Source organism: Phyllopteryx taeniolatus, chromosome 8 (genome assembly GCF_024500385.1).
Source record: "Phyllopteryx taeniolatus isolate TA_2022b chromosome 8, UOR_Ptae_1.2, whole genome shotgun sequence".
Taxonomy (NCBI): Eukaryota; Metazoa; Chordata; class Actinopteri; order Syngnathiformes; family Syngnathidae; genus Phyllopteryx; species Phyllopteryx taeniolatus.
In genome coordinates, this window is record NC_084509.1 from 22178320 (window position 1) to 22199601 (window position 21282).

Sequence of the window (21282 nt, forward strand, 5' to 3'; positions counted from 1 at the left end):
TAACTTCCCATGGAAATTTACTGAAAACTTTCCAGAAATTTTCCACCCCTTTACAAACCTACCTGTAAAACAATAAACATAACACAAAAATTAGTTTGTAATTACTGTAGAAAGCATTACATAGATTCCCACCTGTACAATGTGTATATAATGAATTTGACAAATATGCTATTATGACCATTAAAAAGGGATGACTTTTGCATTAATTAATATTGAGCTCCACAATAGAATGAAACAAATTAGATAATATACATTTTAAAATATGGCTTTCCCACTATTTAAAAGACCTAGTTAATGGTGAGAATATTGGGACTTATTACATAGTTCCGCACTTAAAATGATGTCCGTCGAAAAAGATTCCCAACAAAAATTGACTGTAGTAATTCTAGGCTTGTTTTCTGGTGAAACTATTTGATTTTCAGCCTGATTTTGGCCCACCCACATTTTGGAAAAGTCAGCCTGTCACAGCCTGACATGAAGATGGTAGAAGGTGAGGACATTTCCTCATTGAAATTCAATGTATTCTGTGGTGTGATTGTTTCCTATATTGAAAGTCTGGACGTTTTTTTTTTTTTTTTTTTTTAATACAATGAGTGCAAACAGAGACTGTGAAACATGTTTGAAGGCTGTAAGATGGAGATGTAAAAGGGGCATTTCACATGTAATTTGTTATTTAATAATTGCTCCAAAAATTATTGATATTATTAGAAATTACTGCCAGTTTATTTGTCCATCCATCCATTTTCTGAGCCGCTTCTCCTCACTAGGGTCGCGGGCATGCTGAAGCCTATCCCAGCTATCATCGGGCAGGAGGCGGGGTACACCCTTAACTGATTGCCAGCCAATCGCAGGGCCAGTAATTTTCTTCAGCAAAAAAAAAAACAACAACTTGTTGGTGAAATATGGACCATGAAGACCGCGTAGCTCCTTTAAATGACTGCCATTGACGGCTTTAGAAGTCAAATATCCATGTTACCTGGGAAGGCTGGCAGTGAATGAGTTAAGTATTAGCCTTATTGTTTCGGAGTGGCACATGTTTCACATAGATGACACACTGTTAGAACCAACTGCATGTACCTATTTATGTATTTGCATTTCCATTTTTTGATATTCCGCCAGTGGCCCGTGTTGGCCTTGAGGGGCCTGACTTGAGCCATGGGGAAGCAGTTCCAGTTGACTGATGACAGTGCTGGCAGATGGGTTGTATGGCGTGATGACACAAAATACACAGCCGGCCTCCTGGAAAGCTTGTCTCATCTCCACCTGATGGGACAGACAAAAGCTGCATCAGACAACCAGAGATTGCTGGTTTTACAGCTGACATGTAACCAAGCTGTACCAACTTGGTACTTAAGTTACATACATTAACGTGTTAAGACTTCAAACAACTAAATATCCATATTTGGAAACCACCATAGTGTATCCTAGTGGAAATGCTGCAAATGTTGATGATAATATTATGTACATTACTAGTAACTAGACTTTACACCGATCTGATAGGCTTAATCGGTATCGGTCGATAATTAACATTTTACGCTGATCGGCGGCGGAACGGTGGGCGACTGGCGAGCACATCTCCCTCACAGTTCTCAGGACCGGGGTTCAAATCCCGGCCTCGCCTATTTGTAGTTTGCATGTTCTCCCCGTGCCTGCGTGGGTTTTCTCCGGGTACTCCGGTTTCCTCCCACATCCCAAAAACATGCACGGTAGGTTGATTGAAGACTCTAATTTACCCGTAGGTGTGAATGTGAGTGCGAATTGTTGTTTGTTTCTATGTGCCCTGCGATTGGCTGTCGACCAGTTCAGGGTGTACCCCGCCTCACGCCTGAAGATAGCTGGGATAGGCTCCTGCGCGCCCACGACCCTAGTGAGGAAAAGCGGTAAAGAAAATGGATGGATGCTGATCGTCTGATCGCTGATCATAATTCGCCGATCCGATCAATGACGTCATCGATCAGCTCCGCAAAAGACATATTTTATCAACTCAAACACGACCGGATACACTCATTACCATGGCGATGACAGCGACACGTGTATTATAAGAACAAAGTGGGGGAAAACGTGGTAGTGTTCACCGGTGCTCAGGAGAGGACTGTAATTCAAGGCTTGCTTGAGGTATGTTCACATACTTTTAATACGATATGGCTCGCAAGTAGGTAACAAAATATTATGTAGCCTAGCAAGCTAGTGCTAGCACTAACAGTTGTTCGTAAACATGCCGGCGTTATGTCAAATCATGCTCTAAAAGTTTTGGTGTGTTGGTGTTCAATAATTTAATTACAATAAAGTAATTCAATAGGTTAGCACCTATTATTTCTGTCATGTTGTAATGTTGGTTTGACCTGACTGATTAGAATACATGACCTGACTAGAGCAGTGATTTCCAGCCTCTATGGAGCGAAGGCACATATTTTACAATTGGAAAATCTCTCGGCACACCAACAAAAAAAAAATAATTCACAAAAAGTAGATATACAGTAAGTACGGTATGTACTTCCTGCCATCTAATAGAAGAGCATTTATTTGTTCTGTCTGTCCCTATGCCTCACTGGCATGAATAGAGGAACAAAGATACATTATTCCTTGTAAATTAATAATCGTTTGAGCAGTTAAGTCAAAATTTCCCAAACCACACCTGAAAATCGCTCACACTGGTTGGGAATCACTGGACTAGATAATACTTTTGAAGATACTCAGTATACAGTACACAAGTATATATAGTAAACGAACAAGTCATTTAAATAGACACATTGCTCCATCTTGTGAACAGATCGGTGATCGGTAATCAGCCCCCAAAATCCTGATCGTGTAAAGCCTACTAGTACATTGTAACTACCCATACTGTACATAAGTATAGCAAAGCTCATGTAAAAAGTGGGTTACACAATGCAGCAAGTATGTTGCAATAGTATAAGTTTCAGAGTATCTATGGAGATAATTTAAAAGATGAAAGAGATGCTTTGAATTATATACAGTGAATGCCTGTTTATGGTCGGGGATACGTTCCTGACAAACCCGCAATTGGTGAAAATCATAAACATCTTGACAGTTTTACCTCTTCTATATGCTTTAAATACATTTAGACTTATTAAAATATACTTAAACTTAATGATACTTTAAAAAAAATATTCCTTTGCGCCTGGTCTCATTGTCTCATTTGCACAGTGCCCCAAATGCATGAACTTTGAACCGCGATACAACACGGCAACGCATTAATTCAGGGACATGGAGGAGCTGGAGCCCATCCCACACTGTTAGACATTTCACAGGGTTTTTACAGTAAGTTTCTGACAACAGTGTTAAATCAATGTTTCTATTCATTGTGGTGCTGGTGAGTTAGTTACACAATGTAAACAGGAGATCTTTTGTTCTCAGGGCATTGAATCGATCAGAACTGGACTGATCTGTTTGTCTTCGAAGACGGCATTGTGAGGAGATAGGTGATGCCGTGAGCCCTCTCCTCTGTTTAGCGATGGTTTTCCCACCTTTGTGCATATGGCCTCTCTCACACCTCTTTCACACCATCTGTCTTCCCTGTTCAGAATATGCACATTTACGTCCTCAAAAGAGTGCAGTTTCTCTTGGAGGTGCAGGTAGACAGCAGAGTTGTGACCTGAGGAGTTTGCCCGCCGTCTGTGTTGTGCCATGTGCCAGACAGACCTGATACATACGGAATGACAATATTGTTGCGTCTGTCACACTGTTTTCTCATCCACCTTGCTCCTGTCCCTTCTGGAATTGGATGCACTTTTCACAAACGACAAGCTGGGTTAACCGCACGTTCGGAGGGCCTCCCTTACGTGTCTGTGCTCTTTTTGGCCTTGGACTGGTTGGAACGTTTTCAGCTCTGTGTGGTAGGGTACGGATAACCCCCAGTTTGCATTCCAGAAGGTGGTGTGAATCAAAAAGTAAGTATTGGTCAGTGTGTCTGTTTCTGTAAACCCTAACATGGAGGCCCGTGTCGTCTCCAATCTGGACATCACAGCCCAAAACAGGCAACTTATTGTCTTTGACATCCTCCCGTGTGAACTTGATATTATTGTTCACTGAGTTCATGTGCTTGGTGAAGGCTTGCACTTCTTGGCTTTTGATTTCAACCCATGAGTCACCCACATATATGTACCAATGACTTGTAGTTATTCCCTTAAAGGAGTTCAGAGCTCTCCTTTCCATGTCCTCCATGTACAGGTTTGCTACGACGCGGGATACCGCGGAGCCCATAGCACAACCATGTTTTTGTCTCTAAAATGTTCCCATGAAGTGCAAATATGTGGTGTTTAGACAAAGTTCCAGCAACTGGCATATCTGTTCGGGGTTAAGTGTGTTCCTGTCTTAGAGGCTTTTATCAAGCACTAGGCCTCACAGTTTCCAATGCATCCTGGGTTGGAATGCATGTGAACAAAGAGGTGACATTGAATGAAACCATAGTTTGATTTTCATCCAGCTTAAGGTCTCTGACCTTATCAACAAAGTCCATTGTGATTGTGTGTGTAGTCTTGCCAACCAAGGGTGCTAGGATGTTGGCGACATAGTTAGCAATGTTATAAGTAACAGAGTTGATGCTGTTAACAATGGGTCTGAGTGGTGGTCCTTTTTTGTGTTTTTCTGGCAGACCATAAATGCCAGGAATTTGGATATGGCCGGTAATAAAGAGTAGAGTTGATGGTTCCTGACTTCTTTAACACTTGTAAGTGCTCAGTAATACTTCTCTTGTACCTGCTGGTGGGGTCTCTTTTGAGTCTTTCATGTATTGGTATCACTGAGAAGTGTGAGTACCTTGTTAAGGTAGTCTGTTGTGTCAAGAATGAAAGCTTCTTTATACTCGTGCGGGCGGCGACCGTGCTGTCGTCACTGCGGCTTTCCCGCGCGCAGTTTGCCTTTATACTCGAGCGCAACCCACGCGCGCAGTTTTGAAAATGTACTGCAGTTCACCTCCAAGTCGGGGTGTCGCTACAGCTGGTATGGGCTAGGACGCCACAGGGTGGAGTTTCCTCTGCATTTTTTGGGCCATTTCCGGTAGCCGTTTTTACTTTCCTTTCGGTAACAAGGACCAAAGCAACAACATTGGCGACCGTGGAACAGTGTCTGCTAGAACAAATGGAAGTAGATGACCAGATGATACGTTTCATTATGCTGCAAAATCGATCAAGGCAGTGGCGTAGATGGTATGTAGAACCAAGGGGCACGCTGAGTACGTCATCACAGCATGTGACTAAAAGGGACCAATCACGAATTTCAGTTCCCAGTTTTGATGCCGACAGTACGCCCACCCCGAAGAAGAAATGGTGAAAACCAACGAAGAAGAGCACACAAGAAGACGTGCTTGTGCCCAACGGTGGCGGCAGCAGCGAACAAAAGGGTGTCTTAACTTTGTTAAAATGAATGACCAGTCGCCTCAGTGCAACACTTGGAATAAGATTATATTGAGCAAAGGAGGTTTTCACGATGTGATGCATCAGACACGCTCCGAGCCTCAGCCTCCACCACGCGGAGCTTCAGTGAAGTCAACTCTCAGTCAATTGGATGAGTGAAACAATAAAATATATCTATGCCAACATTGAGACAGCTAACAAGGTAAATGGTTGGTTGCACTTTTGCACTGATGGTTTTTAGCGTTTATTTTAGTCTTCGAACTAACGTAAGCGCCGATGACAGAAAATAAAAAGCTCAACATTGCGCTAAAACTTCACCATAGCAACTTCACATCACAATTAATTGGGACAAAAATCATAAACGTCTCACAGTATCACAAACACTAACCTTGTGCCTCATCAGTGAAAATCGGGGAAGGAATCAGCGTTTCATAGCATTTAGTTCCATACAAAAATAAATAAATAATTAAAATATCGCCGGTGCCGTGTGAAGTCCCTTTTCGTGTCAAAATGCTGAGTTCCAGTGCTTACTAGGCTTTACACGATCAGAATCTTTGGGGCCGATCAGCAAGTTTAAAATAAACGATAACCGATCACCGATCCGATCACAAGATGGATAAATGTGTCCATTTACATGACTTGTTCATTTATTGTGTATACTTGTGTACTGTATACCGAGTACTGTATCCATCAATCCATTTTCTGTACCGCTTATCCCCACAAGGGTCGCGTGCATGCTGGAGCCCATCCCAGCTCAAAATTATTCTCTAGCATTTTAGACAAAAGTTAAAACAATGACCTCTACGGGGCATTCACGGATTGGCCACTGACATAAGTTTAGGTCAGATCAACATTACAACATGACAGAAATAATGGGTGCTAACTTACTGTAATTAAATTACTTTATTGAAATTACATTAAACTTTAATAAATACTGTTAATGACATGCTTACTCTAACTTTCTAACTACCGGCTGTATGGACGGGTGTTGTACAGAGTTTGCGTCCGTTTGGCTTTTCCTTTTTTTTTTCCACGCTGCGTTGCTTGAACGCGGCATGCTCCTCCTTGTGTACATTCTTCAGGTGCCGATCAAATTTGTGTTGGAGCATTTAGATGACGTTCCCCACAACGTACTTCATTTGTGCACAGACTGCAAATAACTTATGTGTTGTTTGTCTGAGACACCGCAAAATAGTCCCACACCGATGAAGTATGTTTAACCGACAAGATTGAAAAAAATCTTTTTGGTCGTCAGATAGTTACAGTAAGTGACAAGGCTAAAAATAAACAAGCTTTTACATTCATACGCAACAGCAAATGTCTTGTGCAGAGCCGATCGCTGACATCATTGATCGGATCAGCGAATTATGACATGAAAGCCGATCAGCATAAAATGCTAATTATCGGCCGATATCGATCACACCGATCAGATCGGCGTAAAGTCAAGTGCTTACCCTTCAAAATAAAAGGCGACTATCTTAAAACAGGAACTCAAGTTAAATCTTGCACATATAAACCATTTGACATGATGAAACAGGCCCAAATAATTATTTTAACAATGCTATATTTAACTTTTAGTTGAAACATTAATTAAATAATATTAAGTCAATTGGGTTAGTTCCACAAACATTGCCTTTTAGTTCATAAGTTTGATGTTGATACAGGTTATAAAGAACCCACAAATGTTCATTCTAGTCTATGCTGCGGGGTGCTAAGAAAATGGATGTTCATAATTTGGACCCTTTACTTAAATCATGCAAACATTTTTGACCTAGCCCCCTAAAAGAATTGGAATCGAGAATTGTTTGGAACCGGAATCAAAAAAGAAACTGAATCGGAACCGGAATCGCGCAAATTCAAACGATGCCCAACGCTACTTAGCATACACCAGAACTGACTGGGATGTAACTCTATGGCACACAATCCACATTTAGGGTTTCATGAAAAAAAGTGCACACGAAAGAGACACATTCAATGAACTCTGGGTAACAAACACACATGATCAATGTTACGGTTAATCCTTACCATTCATGAAGATCAAGGATTAATGTCTTTATTATGGCAACAGTTCAACATTTTACGGCACAATGCATGTTGGGAGCACAAGGCTACACACAATTCTGCTGTATGCTAAATATAGTAACGCTCTGTGTGACGTCAACCAAAATCCCATGATGCAGTGGAAACTGTAATCACTATAAAATCACTTGGAAGTATTTTGCCGCAAGCTATCTGGTAAATAACTGTAGAATTTACAGGTATGTCTAACAGTGCCGTTAACTCAGGGGAAAGGGGTCTCTCACCCCTTGGTTTCAAGTAGTGATGTTACGGTCTGTGTCGAGTAATCAGCAAAAATCCAGGCGAAGTGTGGTTCGGACACTCCCCGTCCTGGAAGCCGTCACCTTATCGTGGCGGAGGGGTTTGTGTGTCCCAATGATCCTAGGAGCTAAGTTGTCTGGGGCTTCACGCTCCTGGTAGGGTCACCCATGGTAAACAGGTCTAAGGTGAGGGACCAGATAAAGCACAGCTAAAAGACTATTAATCGATCTAGGTTTCCCTTGCCCCGGACGCGGGTCACCGGGGCCCCCCTCTGGAGCCAGGCCTAGAGGTGGGGCTCGAAGGAGAGTGCCTGGTGGCCCGGCTGGGCACAGCACGAAAGGGTAACGTGGGTCCCCTTCCCATGGGCTCACCACCTGTGGGAGGGGCCATAGGGGTCGGGTGCAGTGCGAGCTGGGCGGTGGCTGAAGGCAGGGACCTTGGCGATCCGATACCCGGCTACAGAAGCTGACTCTAGGGACGTGGAATGTCACATCTCTGGCAGGGAAGGAGCCCGAGCTGGTGTGTGAGGTCGAGAAGTTCCGACGAGCTATAGTCGGACTCGCCTCCACACACAGCTTGGGCTGTGGTACCAGTCCTCTCGAGAGGGGTTGGACTCTCTTCCACTCTGGAGTTGCCCACGGTTAGAGGCACCGAGCAGGTGTGGGTATACTTATTGGCCCCCGGCTCGGCGCTTGTACGTCGGGGTTCACCACGGTGGACGAGAGGGTAGCCTCCCTGCGCCTTCGGGTGGAGGGACGGGTCCTGACTGTTGTTTGTGCCTATGCACCAAACAGCAGTTCAGAGTACCCACCCTTTTTGGAGGGAGTGCTGGAGACCGCTCCCGCTGGGGACTCCATCGTTCTGCTGGGGGACTTCAATGCTCACATGGGCAATGACAGTGAGAAGGGCGTGATTGGGAGGAACGGCCCCCCCGATCAGAACCCGAGCGGTGTTCTGTTATTGGACTTCTGTGCTCATCACGGATTGTCCATAATGAACACCATGTTCAAGCATACGGGTGTCCACACGCGCACTTGGCACCAGGACACCCTAGGTCGCAGTTCGATGATCCACTTTGTGGTCGTGTCATCGGACTTGCGGCCGCATGTCTTGGACACTCGGGTGAAGGGAGGGGCGGAGCTGTCGACTGATCACCACCTGGTGGTGAGTTGGCTCCGATGGTGGGGGAAGATGCCAGTCCGACGTGGCAGGCCCAAACGTATTGTGAGGGTCTGCTGGGAACGTCTGGCAGAATCCCCTGTGAGAAGGAGTTTCACCTGCCACCTCCGACAGAACTTTGCTCATGTTCTGGGGGAGGTGGGGGACATCAAGTCCGAGTGGACCATGTTCCGCGCCTCCATTGCTGAGGCGGCCGACCAGAGCTGTGGCCGTAAGGTAGTCGGTGCCTGTCGTGGCGGCAATCCCCGAGCCCGTTGGTGGACACCAACGGTGAGGGATGCCGTCAAGCTGAAGAAGGAGTCCTATCGGGACTCCTGAGGGAGCTGACGGGTACCGGCTGGCCAAGCGGAATGCAGCTTTGGTGGTCGCTGAAGCAAAAACTCTGGTATGGGAGGTGTTTGGTGAGGCAAATTCAACAACATGCTAAAAATCCAGCCAGCCACACGCAGAGGCATTCCATCCACTGTTGCGTCAATCTATGACCCGCTCGGATTCTTAGCGCCATATGTACTAAGAGGAAAGATGATCTTGCAAGAAATGTGCCAACATGGTATTGGATGGGATGACCCCCTACCGGACACACTAAAGGCAATTTGGGAAAATTGGCGGACACACTGAAGGCAATTTGGGAAAATTGGCAAAGTGACTTTGTATATCTGGAAAAACTAAACATATCACGGTGTTACTTACGTGGTAGTTTTGGAGAGCCAAAAGAAATAGAGTTGCACCACTTTTCAGTGGTTATGGACAACACAGCTATCTGACAGCCAAAAACGCAAAAGATGAGATTCACTGCTCTCTAGTAATGGCAAAATCTCGAGTTGCTGCAACAAAACAGACCACAATCCCCAGGCCTGAATTTACAGCAGCTGTAGTCTCAGTCTCGAGTCAGTAACATGTTAAGGGAAGAACTGTGTTATGATGTAAAAGAATATTTCTGGACCAACACAAAGGTGGTATTGGGCTACATCAACAACAATGCACGTCGTTTCCACACTTTTGTAGCTAACAGGGTCCAAAAGATCAGACAAAGTACAACCCCATGTCAATGGTTTTGTGTGTCATCAGAAGTAAAGCCAGCTGACAGTGTATCAAGGGGCATGACTGTCAACGAGCTGATTAAGTCTAGCTGGTTCACTGGTCCCACCTTCTTGTGGAAAAACTACCCACTCCACAAACAGTTGAAGTGAATCTGGTCGTAGGAGACCCAGAAGTCAGAAAAGTACAGACACTGTTAACTAAGGTCACAGACAGTAGTGAGTAAGTTCTCTTCATGGTCCACAGCAATCAAAGAATAGCTAGACATGTCAAGTCAAATGCATCCGCTACAGTGAGTGAACAATAAAATGCTGAACAGGTGATAATTCTGGAAGTGCAGAGTCAAAATTATGCACAGGAAATAAAACTATTGAACAAAGGAAAACAACTCCCATGTCACAAACTGCTTAAACGCGATGTTTTCATGGACACAGATGGTCTCCTCAAGGTGGGAGGGAGAATCAGACATTCACCAATGAATGACTCTTTCAAACACCCAATTGTGATTCCGAAAGATCATAATGCCACCAAGCTCATAATATCTCACTGCCACAACAAGGTAAAACACAAAGGAAAAGGATTCACCATAACTGAAATCAGATCTAATGGCTACTGGATTCCAAGAATGAGTAAAGTTGTTGCTTCATTCATCAGTCAGTGTTTGATCTGCCACAGACTTCACAACGCTTAGAGCCCTCTCCTCCCTTCACACACTGCGGCATGGACTGTTTTGGTCCGTTGGTGACAACAGAAGGAAGGAAACAACACAAACGGTACTGACTTAATTGCTATTGTTCTCGTGCTATTCACATAGAGTTATTAGAGGACCTGTTCACTGATGCATTTATTAACACCTTGAGATGTTTCATTTCAATCAGATGTGCAGTCTGACAAATCCGATGTGACCGGGGAACAAAATTGTTGGCGCCCAAAATGAGTTTTAAGCAGCCTTGGGTGAGCTGGAGACGCAGAGACTGAGCACTTACCTATCCTAAAGAAAATGTGACTTTGTGATGAATGCACGCCACTCCAGTTACGTTGGGGGAGTGTGTCTGACAGTTTAGAACCTATCACACCCAATCATCTGCTCCACATGAAATCTAACGGTTTACTGCCCCCACCTGGTGCTTTTCCATATGGCAAAAGCAGGTGGAGTCGTATGCAATTCCTTGAGAACAGTTCTGGCGCCGCTGGAGACGGGAATATGTTCACAACATCATTCCAAGGCAAAAGTGGCACTCACAAACAACCATTCGCACTCACATTCACACCTACAGGCAATTTTAGAGTCTTCAATCAACCTACCATGCATGTTTTGGGGATGTGGGAGGAAACTGGAAAACCCACGCAGGCGGGGCTGGGATTTGAACCCCGGTCCTCAGAACTGTGAGGCAGATGTGCCAACCAGTCTACCACCGTGCCGCCAAGTAAAAAGTCAACAGAGCGAAATAAATGTACATCATTTTGTGTTTAGCAACCCCCTTGATAGAGGCACAAGGTATTTTAATTAATCGCTACATCAATATTTGTGTTACCAGAATTGTACATTTGTTGATTTTTGCTCTCAAAGCTACAGATGACTGATTTTTGTAAACGTTCTGTTAAGATAGACGATTTTAAGAGTATGGTTTTTAGTTTACACATTGTTTTTTTGTGTGTGTAATCCCAAGCTTTTACGGTGAAATTAAGGGTTTGCTGCCATTAAACCTGAAAATTCATCAGTGAAGTGCAATCCTTCATTTGTGGTTGGGGGCTGGGGGTTATGCTACACAGGGTGATGGGGGATTTGGAGCATATTCCACCTGATTTAGGACAAAAGGGCTATTGTACACCATGGAATGATCACCAATTAATCACAGAGCGATTGTGTCTCGGGAATTGATCCCAGACCACGACACTAACCATGGGCATGACAAATATGATGATGTGAAAAAGAGGAAAAGGAGTGACAGTGACCCTTGAGCAAGTTCCATGTAAATCTTCAAGACTTTGTGGTGTATGACTGAGTATGAGGTGTTGCCCTGCTCAGTCATACAGCAACAGTTAGTTAAAAAAGCGGTACATTTGTCATGTTCAGACTTGTGTGTTTTTTTTTTTTAATCAAAATATTAGTATATTCTCTCAAACCCCAACCGCATCTGTAAATTAATCTTACTAGTTTTCCTGGGTTGAGACACAATCCCACCACTGACCCTCCGCTGCCTGGTAACTTCACAGCTGAGCCAAACTGCAAAAAGCACCGAACATTAGAAGAAAGAGCACAACACTTATGAGGAAGATGAAATTGAATGTTGAATAAAATATGAACTTCCCTGAGCACCAACCTGCTTTGCTAAGGCCACCATCATGAGGTTGCCAGGACCAAGGCATTCATCAGAGTACACAGACCTGTAGGAGATATCGTTTTTGCTGTTTAGTGTAAATCTGTTTGTGGCTTTAGATAGCTAGATACTGAGGGAAAAACACTCAAATGAATCCTTTGTATAAAGAATAATTATTCTTGTCCTCTTGACAGATTATTTTAATGTAAACGATAGCTGTTTTCCCCCCACTGTAACCTTATGTCCATATAATAGACACCTTTTTATTTATGTTCAAGTACTGGGACAAACTATTTCTAAAAGACCCAAAAGCCCCAGAGAACATCTTTTATGGATTAAATTTTTAATGTTGTGCCATTAGAAATAGTTTTCCTATCCTACAAATGCATCAGACGAGACGGTTTACCTCCTTAGCTCAAAGTTCTGATCCATTAGCTGTGCGAGATGGTTCCAGTCTCTGTCCTTTAGAGCCACCCTGAGCGAACAGATGGAATGTTTCTTTCAGTCACTGCTAAGGTGAAATAAAGGTCTCGTTTTAAAAATTAAAAATGTTTCCTTAAAAAACCATGTGACATCATTTAAGGAAAGTGTTCACAATCTAAACAAAACAATATTGAATGCATAACACTGGGTTACAATATTTTTTTTTGGTACATTGTCTATGCATTTTCAAATGATTTAAGACAATTTTACATCGTAGAAACTGAAAGACGCTTCTTTTGTTCAGGTCACGTTTATATGCCAAATTGTTAACAGATCATTAATCAAATGTTACAAACTTTGCTGACTGTAAAACAGCAAAACCAAGGTGATATTTGGATTCAGCACATCAAAATTGTCCTAAATCAACTGAAAAAAATCTTTGTTCTTGAGCAGTGTAACATATTAAACTACCTGGCTTGATCAGTAAGTTGAGCAAAAGTCTCCATGACTTCAATGACAAGAGGCTCCCCTGTAGAAAGACAACTATCTTAAATAAAGAACCAATATGCAACCACATTTCACAATAGACAACTCTAAAGACATATCCATACTATATACAAAGTCACCTGCAACATTGTGTAACTTTTTTTTTTTTTTTTTTTTTTTAGTAACATAACTGATGATGATTTGACATGTTATTCAAAAAAATACAAACTGAAAAAGAATAGTAGCCTACCACTGAGCCAGCGTTGCCGGACGTTGTTATGAATGCGCCCAGAGTCGCTGGGGTCACTCATGTAGGCCAACCAGAATTGTGGCAGGCCACACATATCCATAGAGATGTAGTTCCCTAAAAGTGTAAAACACCACACATGGAGTACTTTTTTCCGAAAGTATAAACCCATTTGTTTGTATACGTATACTGTACAGTGATGTGAATACCATAACCCTGTTCTTCCATGAGCTTCTTGCTGAAGTCCATGTAGACTAAACCTTCGTAGACCTGCACATGACAAACCATAATTTCTTGCTACAGCTTGTGCAAAGTGACATTATGTACATTATATGGACAAATGTAGTAAGTCAATAAAGGAATCAGGGGTTTGGGGATGTGAGACCCCGAAGATCTCCCAGAATCAAGACATTTTATATACACTGCGGGTACGTTCGGAAATTCACTCCAAGGACGCTCTCTACACTCCGGAACTATCGGAAACTCAGAACGTTGTTGGAGTGTGACATTTGGTTATTCAGAGTGCCACACTCTGGGAGTGCCGGAGCGCAGTTCTGACGCTCTGACAGAGGAGACAGAGTGGCCGGAGCGTCAGGCACGACGACATGTTTACATACAGGTAGAACTGACACATTCATTATGGCGGACGCACTAACATATTCCTGCCAATGGCTAACAGGCTCGTGCGTAAATTAAAGTACCCATAGTAGCAAGGAGCAAGAGTGAATTTTGGTTGCCTGAAGTCATTTATTGAGACTCCAGTTTAAGTTTGCTGTAAAACTAAACTCACACAACTAAAGAATTACACCTACTGAATGTTCAAATGTTCACAGACTTTGTTTCTTCGTTTTTGTTCACAAAAATTGCTAGCTCAAAGCTAACAAACAATGAATGAAAAACACCATTGACGAGCTAACAAAAATTAGCATTGAGCTAGCGGCACTTATCTGTCTCAAAATAATGAATATTGGTCCACAAACACTTTATAACAACACACAAACAGCCAATATAACAATATTCTATGGCATATATTTTTCAAACTATGTAAAAAACAAGTTATAATAATATTTGATCACAACTTCGACTTTCTTTGTTACTGCAAGTGTATATTTCATTGCGTGCATCTCACACTTCCTCCAGAGGCCAAGACGTGTACAGCAGGAACAGTGATTGGCGATAAAACTAAACTTCAGTTGCATCAAGAAGTTCTAAAGTGCATTGCCGCACATGTGGAGAAAGCAAACAATGCTCCCACCGTATACTGACATTTTTATTTTGCACTTTAAAAGTATATCGGACCGGAAGTGGCTTCAGAACAACTCAGTGACTGTTCTTGAATGGCCCAGAGCCCTGACTTAAACCCAACTGAGCATCTCTGGAGAGACCTGAAAATGGCTGTCCACCAACGTTCAGCATTCAACCTGACAAAACTGGAGAGGATCTGCAAGGAGGAATGGCAGAGGATCCCCAAATCCAGGTGTGAAAAACTTGTTGCATCATTCCCAAAAAGACTCATGGCTTTATTAGCTCAAAAGAGTGCTTCTACTAAACACTGAGCAAAGGGTTTGAATACTTATGGCTGTGTGATATTTCAGTTTTTTTTTTTTTTTTTTTTTTTTTTAAATCTCCAAAAATGTCAACAATTTTTTTTTCTGTCGATATGGGGTGTTGGGAGTACATTAATGAGGAAAAAAAAGAAATGATTTTAGCAAATGGCTTCAATAAGAATGAAAAATTTAAGGGGGTCTGAATACTTTCCGTGCCCACTGTACATAATTTTTCAGCAGTGATCACCTCTTTGGCTGATATTAGATGATTACATTACTGCCATTACAATAACAGTATTACCTTTTGTGTAAAGTGGCTACGCGAAAGGATCTGATATCACGGCTCCAGCGTCCTCAAGTGTTGATATGCGTTTTTGTCCATTACAGAATACGGACGGAAATATTTACTTTTATACAGTGTATGTAAACCTCTGCTTTCAACTGTATGTAGTTGTAGCTGATTACACATTTTATTGTTAATTAGATGTTTTATGTGTTTTTTGTAGTGTAAAAGTAGCTGTGTGTGTGTGCCGATTGCCAGTCCAGCCCTGTTTACATGTGATACTAACCTGCACCACCCTGTCTTGAAGGCCCGCGGTAATGAAGAGTTCATCAGTTTCCACACTGAGAATGAAGTTGGCTCGGACTGGCTTTGGGAGATCCTGGTATGCATGTAAACAATACAGTTTGTCATTGCTTAATATCATATCATCTTAACATGAGACTTCAGTATGAAAGCTGATTTGCATGTTGTTTGTGACTCCCACCAAGTGCAATTGAGGTTGTGTTTGTTTCCATGTTATTGTTGTAATTAAGTTTTTTAGCTGTAGTGGTAACAAACATACATATGGTTGCAATCAAAATTACAGTGGGTACTTAAAGTATTCAGACCCCCTTAAATTTTTCACTCTTTGTTATATTGGAGCCATTTTCAAAAACCATTAGTTAATTTTTTTTCCTCATTAATGTACACACAGCACCCCATATTGACAGAAATTTTATTTTTAATTTTTTGCAGATTTATTTAAAAAAAAAAAACAATATCACACAGCCATAAGTATTCAGACCCTTTGCTCAGTATTTAGTCAAAGCACCGTTTTGCGCTAATACAGCCATTAATCTTTTTGGGAATGATGCAACAAGTTTTTCACACCTGGATTTGGGGATCATCTGCCATTCCTCCTTGCAGATCCTCTCCAGTTCTGTCAGGTTGGATGGTGAATGTTGGTGGCAAGCCATTTTCAGGTCTCTCCAGAGATGCTCAATTGGGTTTAAGTCAGGGCTCTGGCTGGGCCATTCAATAACAGTCAGGGAGTTGTTCTGAAGCCACTCCTTCGTTATTTTAGCTGTGTGCTTAGGGTCACTGTCTTGTTGGAAGGTGAACCTTCGGCCCAGTCTGAGGTCCTGAGCACTCTGTCCTCCAGGATGTCCCAGTACTCGGCCGCATTAATCTTTGCTTCGATTGCAACCAGTCGTCCTGTCCCTGCAGCTGAAAAAAAAAATGATGCTGCCACCACCATGCTTCACCGTTGGGACTGTTTTGGACAGGTTTTGAGCAGTGCCTGGTTTTCTCCACAAATACCGCTTAGAATTAAGGCCAAAGTGTTCTACCCTGGTCTCATTAGACCAGAGAATCATATTTCTCACCATCTTGGAATTCTTCAGGTGTTTTTTAGCAAACTCCGCTTTCATGTGTCTTGCACTGAGGAGAGACTTCAGTCGGGCCACTCTGCCATAAAGCCCTGACTGGTGGAGGGCTGCAGTGGTGATCGACTTTCTAGAACTTTCTCCCATCTCTTGACTGCCTGTTTGGAGCTCAGCCACAGTGATCTTTGGGTTCTTCTTTACCTCTCTCACCAAGGCTCTTCTCCCCCGATTGCTCAGTTTGGCCAGATGCCCAGCTCGAGGAAGTGTTTGGTCATCCCAAACGTCTTCCATTTCAGGATTATGGAGGCCACTGTGCTCTTAGGATCCTTAAGTGGAGCAGAATTTCTTTTTTAACCATGGCCAGATCTGTGCCTTGTCACAATTCTGTCTCTGAGCTCTTCAGGGGGTCAGCCGTGACCCAATGGTTAAGATCATCGTCTGCCACCGTGGGGGCCTAGGGTCAAGACCCCGAGCGGACCATCCACCAACATCTCCCGGACAAACGGCTGTGGTGTCCTTGAGCAAGACACCAATACCCCAAACTGCTCTCCAGGCGCTCAAGTTGCCCCCTGCTCCAGTGTGTTCCACTAACAAGTGTGTGTTCACTCTGATGGGTAAAATGCAGAGAACAAATTTTGTGTGCATGCATGCATGTTCATGACAATAAAGATGATTCTTCTTCTTCAGGCAGCTCCTTTAACCATGATTCTCATTTGCTCTGACGTGCACTGTGAACTGTAAGGTCTTATATAGACAGGTGTGTGGGATTCCTAATCAAGTCCAATCAGTATAATCAAACACAGCTGGACTCCAATGAAGATGTAGAACCATCTGAAGGATGATCAGAAGAAATGGACAGCACCTGAGTTAAATATATGAGTGTCACAGCAAAGGGTCTGAATACTTAATGGCTGGGTGATATTTCAGTGTTTCTTTTTTTACAACCCCTATTCCAATGAAGCTGGGACGTTGTCTTAAACAAAAACAGAATACAATGATTTGCAAATCATGTTCACCCTATATTTAATTGAATACACTACAAAGATTAAGATATTTAATGTTCAAACTGATAAACTTGATTGTTTTTAGCAAATTATCATAAACCTAGAATTTTATGGCTGCAACACGTTCCAAAAAAGCTGGGACAGGGCCATGTTTACCACCTTTTCTTTTAACAACATTCAATAAACGTTTGGGAACTGAGGACACGAATTGTTGGGCTGATTTATTACAACCCCAATGGTTGTAATAAATCTGCACAAATTTCAACAATTCGGTTTTATTTTCCTGTCAATATGGGGTGCTGTGTGGACATTAATGAGGAAAAAAATGAACTTAAATGATTTTAGCAAATGGCTGCAATATAACAAAGTGAACATTTTAAGGAGGTCTGAATACTTTCCGTACCCACTGTATTCAACTCCCATTATAAATTACATTGTCTTGCAAAATGTTTCAACTTTCAGTAGACAAGCTTTCAAATTGTCCTTGTGGGTTGGATGAAAACCATTTTACGTTTTATTATATAATTTGTAAAGGGGGAGGCACGGTGGACGACTGGTTAGTACATCCGCCTCACAGTTCTGAGGAACTGGGTTCAAATGCAGCCTCGCCTGTGCGGAGTTTGCATGTTCTCCCCGTGCCTGCGTGGGTTTTCTTGAGGTACCCCGGTTTCCTACCACATCCCCAAAACATGCATGCTAGCTTAATTGAAGAACCTAAATTACCCACAAGTGTGAATGTGAGTTTGAATGGTTGTTTGTCTATGTGTGCACTGCGATTGGCTGGCGACCAGTTCAGGGTGTACACCCCATCTCTCACCCACAGTCAGCTGGGATAGGCTCCAGCACACCCAAGACCCTAGTGAGGATAAGCGGTGCAGAAAATGAATGAATTTGTAATGGGGTTGAATCATTTGGAAAGACTCTACAGTCTGCACTTGGAGGAGGTAACAATAAAAACAGGCCTGAGCATACCTGACCTTACATTATCTGTGAGGTGGAAAAATGTCATGAGACACTTCAGGGCAGCTGAGACGATGGCGCTGCACAGAATATTGCAAGACCAGTACATTTTTTCCATATTAACTGCATGAAGCACATACATTGACCAGGGCAAATTGCATTGAAAAGCAAGTAAATGTGTGTCGTATGCCATTTGAATTGGATGATAGGAGGGAAGAAAGTTATTAACCTGCTCCCAGCGAGGCCCTACAAAAAAAAAAGACAGAAAGGGACATTTGAGTTTCCTCTTTTAGTTTAAACTCTTAGCAATTAATCAATTAGTCCAGGAGAAGACCCTCACCACTTGTCGAGGAATATTTGTGTCATACTTCAGTGTGAAGTTCTTCTTTGTCAATGCGATGCTATGGAGACACGTTGAAGGAACGCATCAATGGAAAAACACTGTAGCATTGATGTACAACCCCAATTCCAATGAAGTTGGGACGTTGTGTTAAACATAAATTAAAAACAGAATACAATGATTTGCAAATCATGTTCAACCTATATTTATTTTGAATACAAAGATAAGATATTTAATGTTCAAACTGATACTTTATTGTTTTTAGCAAATGATCATAAACTTTGAATTTTATGGCTGCAACATGTTCCAAAAAAGCTGGGACAGGTAGCAAAAGAAACTGAGAAAGTTGAATGCCCATAAAACACCTGTTAGGAACATCCCACAGGTGAACAGGCTAATTGGCAACAGGTGGGGGCCATGATTGTGTATAAAAGGAGCTTCCCTGAATTACTCAGTCATTCACAAGCAAAGATGGGGCGAGGTTCACCTCTTTGTGAACAAATGCGTGAGAAAATAGTCGAACAGTTTAAGGACAATGATCCTCAATGTACAGTTGCAAGGAATTTAGGGATTTCATCATCTACGGTTCATATCATCATCAAAAGGTTCAGAGAATCTGGAGAAATCACTGCATGTAAGCGGCAAGGCCGAAAACCAACATTGAATGCCCGTGACCTTCGATCCCTCAGGTGGCACTGCATCAAAAACCGACAATGTGTAAAGCATATCACCACATGGGCTCAGAAACACTTCAGAAAACCAATGTCAGTAAATACAGTTCGGCGCTACATCCGTAAGTGCAACTTGAAACTCTACTATGCAAAGCAAAAGCCATTTATCAACAACACCCAGAAACGCCGCCAGCTTCTCTGGGCCCGAGCTCATCTAAGATGGACTGATGAAAAGTGGAAAAGTGTTCTGTGGTCCGACGAGTCCACATTTCAAATTCAGTTTTTGGAAATTGTGGACGTCGTGTCCTCTGGGCCAAAGAAGAAAAGAACCATCCGGACTGTTATGGACGCAAAGTTCAAAAGCCAGCATCTGTGATGGTATGGGGCTGTGTTAGTGCCAATGGCATGGGTAACTTACACATCTGTGAAGGCACCATTAATGCTGAAAGGTACATACAGGTTTTGGAGAAACATATGGTGCCATCCAAGCAACGTCTTTTTCATGGACGCCCCTGCTTATTTCAGCAAGACAATGCCAAACCACATTCTGCATGTGTTACAACAGCGTGGCTTCGTAGTAAAAGAGTGCGGGTACAAGATTGGCCTGCCTGCAGTCCCATTGAAAATGTGTGGCGCATTATGAAGCGTAAAATATGACAATGGAGACCCTGGACTGTTAAACAGCTGAAGCTGTACATCAAGCAAGAATGGGAAAGAATTCCACCTACAAAGCTTCAACAATTAGTGTCCTCAGTTCCCAAACGTTGATTGAATGTTGTTAAAAGAAAAGGTGATGAAACACCGTGGTAAACATGACCCAGTCCCAGCCTTTTTGGAACGTGTTGCAGCCATAAAATTCTAAGTTAATGATTATTTGCTAAAAACAATCAAGTTTATCAGTTTGAACATGAAATATCTTGTCTTTGTTGTGTATTCAATTAAATATAGGTCGAACATGATTTACAAATCATTGTATTCTGTTTTTATTTGTTTAAGACAACGTCCCAACTTCATTGGAATTGGGGTTGTAAATAACTAAATACGAGTAGCTTTTGCGAGACATCGAGTCATTTGTCTGTAGCAGCAAAGAAATATGTATCATTTCACATTTATTGAATACTAATATTGATAACACTACTAATTTTCGCTAATCTACAGCTGTGCTTACCTTTTGGATTTGATATGATAGTGTTTCCCTGTAGTCCGACAACTTACGTAGCGTAGCTGGGGAATCATAGTGCGGAAAAACTCGTCACAGCACTGTGTTGATTAGCCACACTGTGACGTAAAAGTTTAACAGTAACATAATGCCGAATGGCTTGCTAAAGGTTTCCGAAAATAGGCAGCACAAAAAATATTTACTTATTTACTTGTTTAATTTCACATTTGTTGTGTGGGCACTCCAGAGACCCAAGCAAACAAGTGTCCATAATGTGTTCCCTTTTAAGAGGACCTGTCCTCTTAAATTGGTTGGTGAATGATGACATTTTTCAAAGATAAAATGAGTACAATTCTTACTTTGAATGATGTATTCAATATTAGCACGTCAACAAAATCTCACCCATGTTTGCAGCAGAACTGGTAGAATTTCTTACAAGTCGCTTGCAGGAGCCGGAGGCCCCCAAGGTACCTGCAGTGGATGATCGGTACAGTACAGTATAGATGTAACAATAACAAAAAAAATTAAATTAATGTTGTGTATTGCAGGTAAATTTATTTTTAATCATA

At 42.3% G+C, this 21282-nt stretch overlaps 1 protein-coding gene across 7 annotated transcripts in view; it reads right to left on the reverse strand.

Moving 5' to 3' along the window:
• Positions 1–21282, reverse strand: part of gkup (glucuronokinase with putative uridyl pyrophosphorylase) — a 68292-nt gene that overhangs the window by 37769 nt on the left and 9241 nt on the right. The window contains exons 12-24 of one of the 7 annotated variants that reach the window (XM_061782540.1): positions 21116–21184; positions 18884–18944; positions 18773–18789; positions 18566–18623; positions 15502–15594; positions 13595–13655; positions 13389–13502; positions 13124–13181; positions 12636–12704; positions 12233–12296; positions 12064–12135; positions 1078–1263; positions 558–985 (exon numbers count right to left, since the gene is read on the reverse strand). In XM_061782540.1, coding sequence (XP_061638524.1) covers positions 1078–1263; positions 12064–12135; positions 12233–12296; positions 12636–12704; positions 13124–13181; positions 13389–13502; positions 13595–13655; positions 15502–15594; positions 18566–18623; positions 18773–18789; positions 18884–18944; positions 21116–21184 — 922 coding nt within the window. In that variant the 3' untranslated portion in view covers positions 558–985. Of the gene's footprint in view, positions 1–557; positions 1264–12063; positions 12136–12232; positions 12297–12635; positions 12741–13123; positions 13182–13388; positions 13503–13594; positions 13656–15501; positions 15595–18565; positions 18624–18772; positions 18790–18883; positions 18945–21115; positions 21185–21282 lie in introns of those variants that run through there. The other 6 variants (XM_061782542.1, XM_061782541.1, XM_061782550.1 and 3 more) reach the window with 6 other exon arrangements.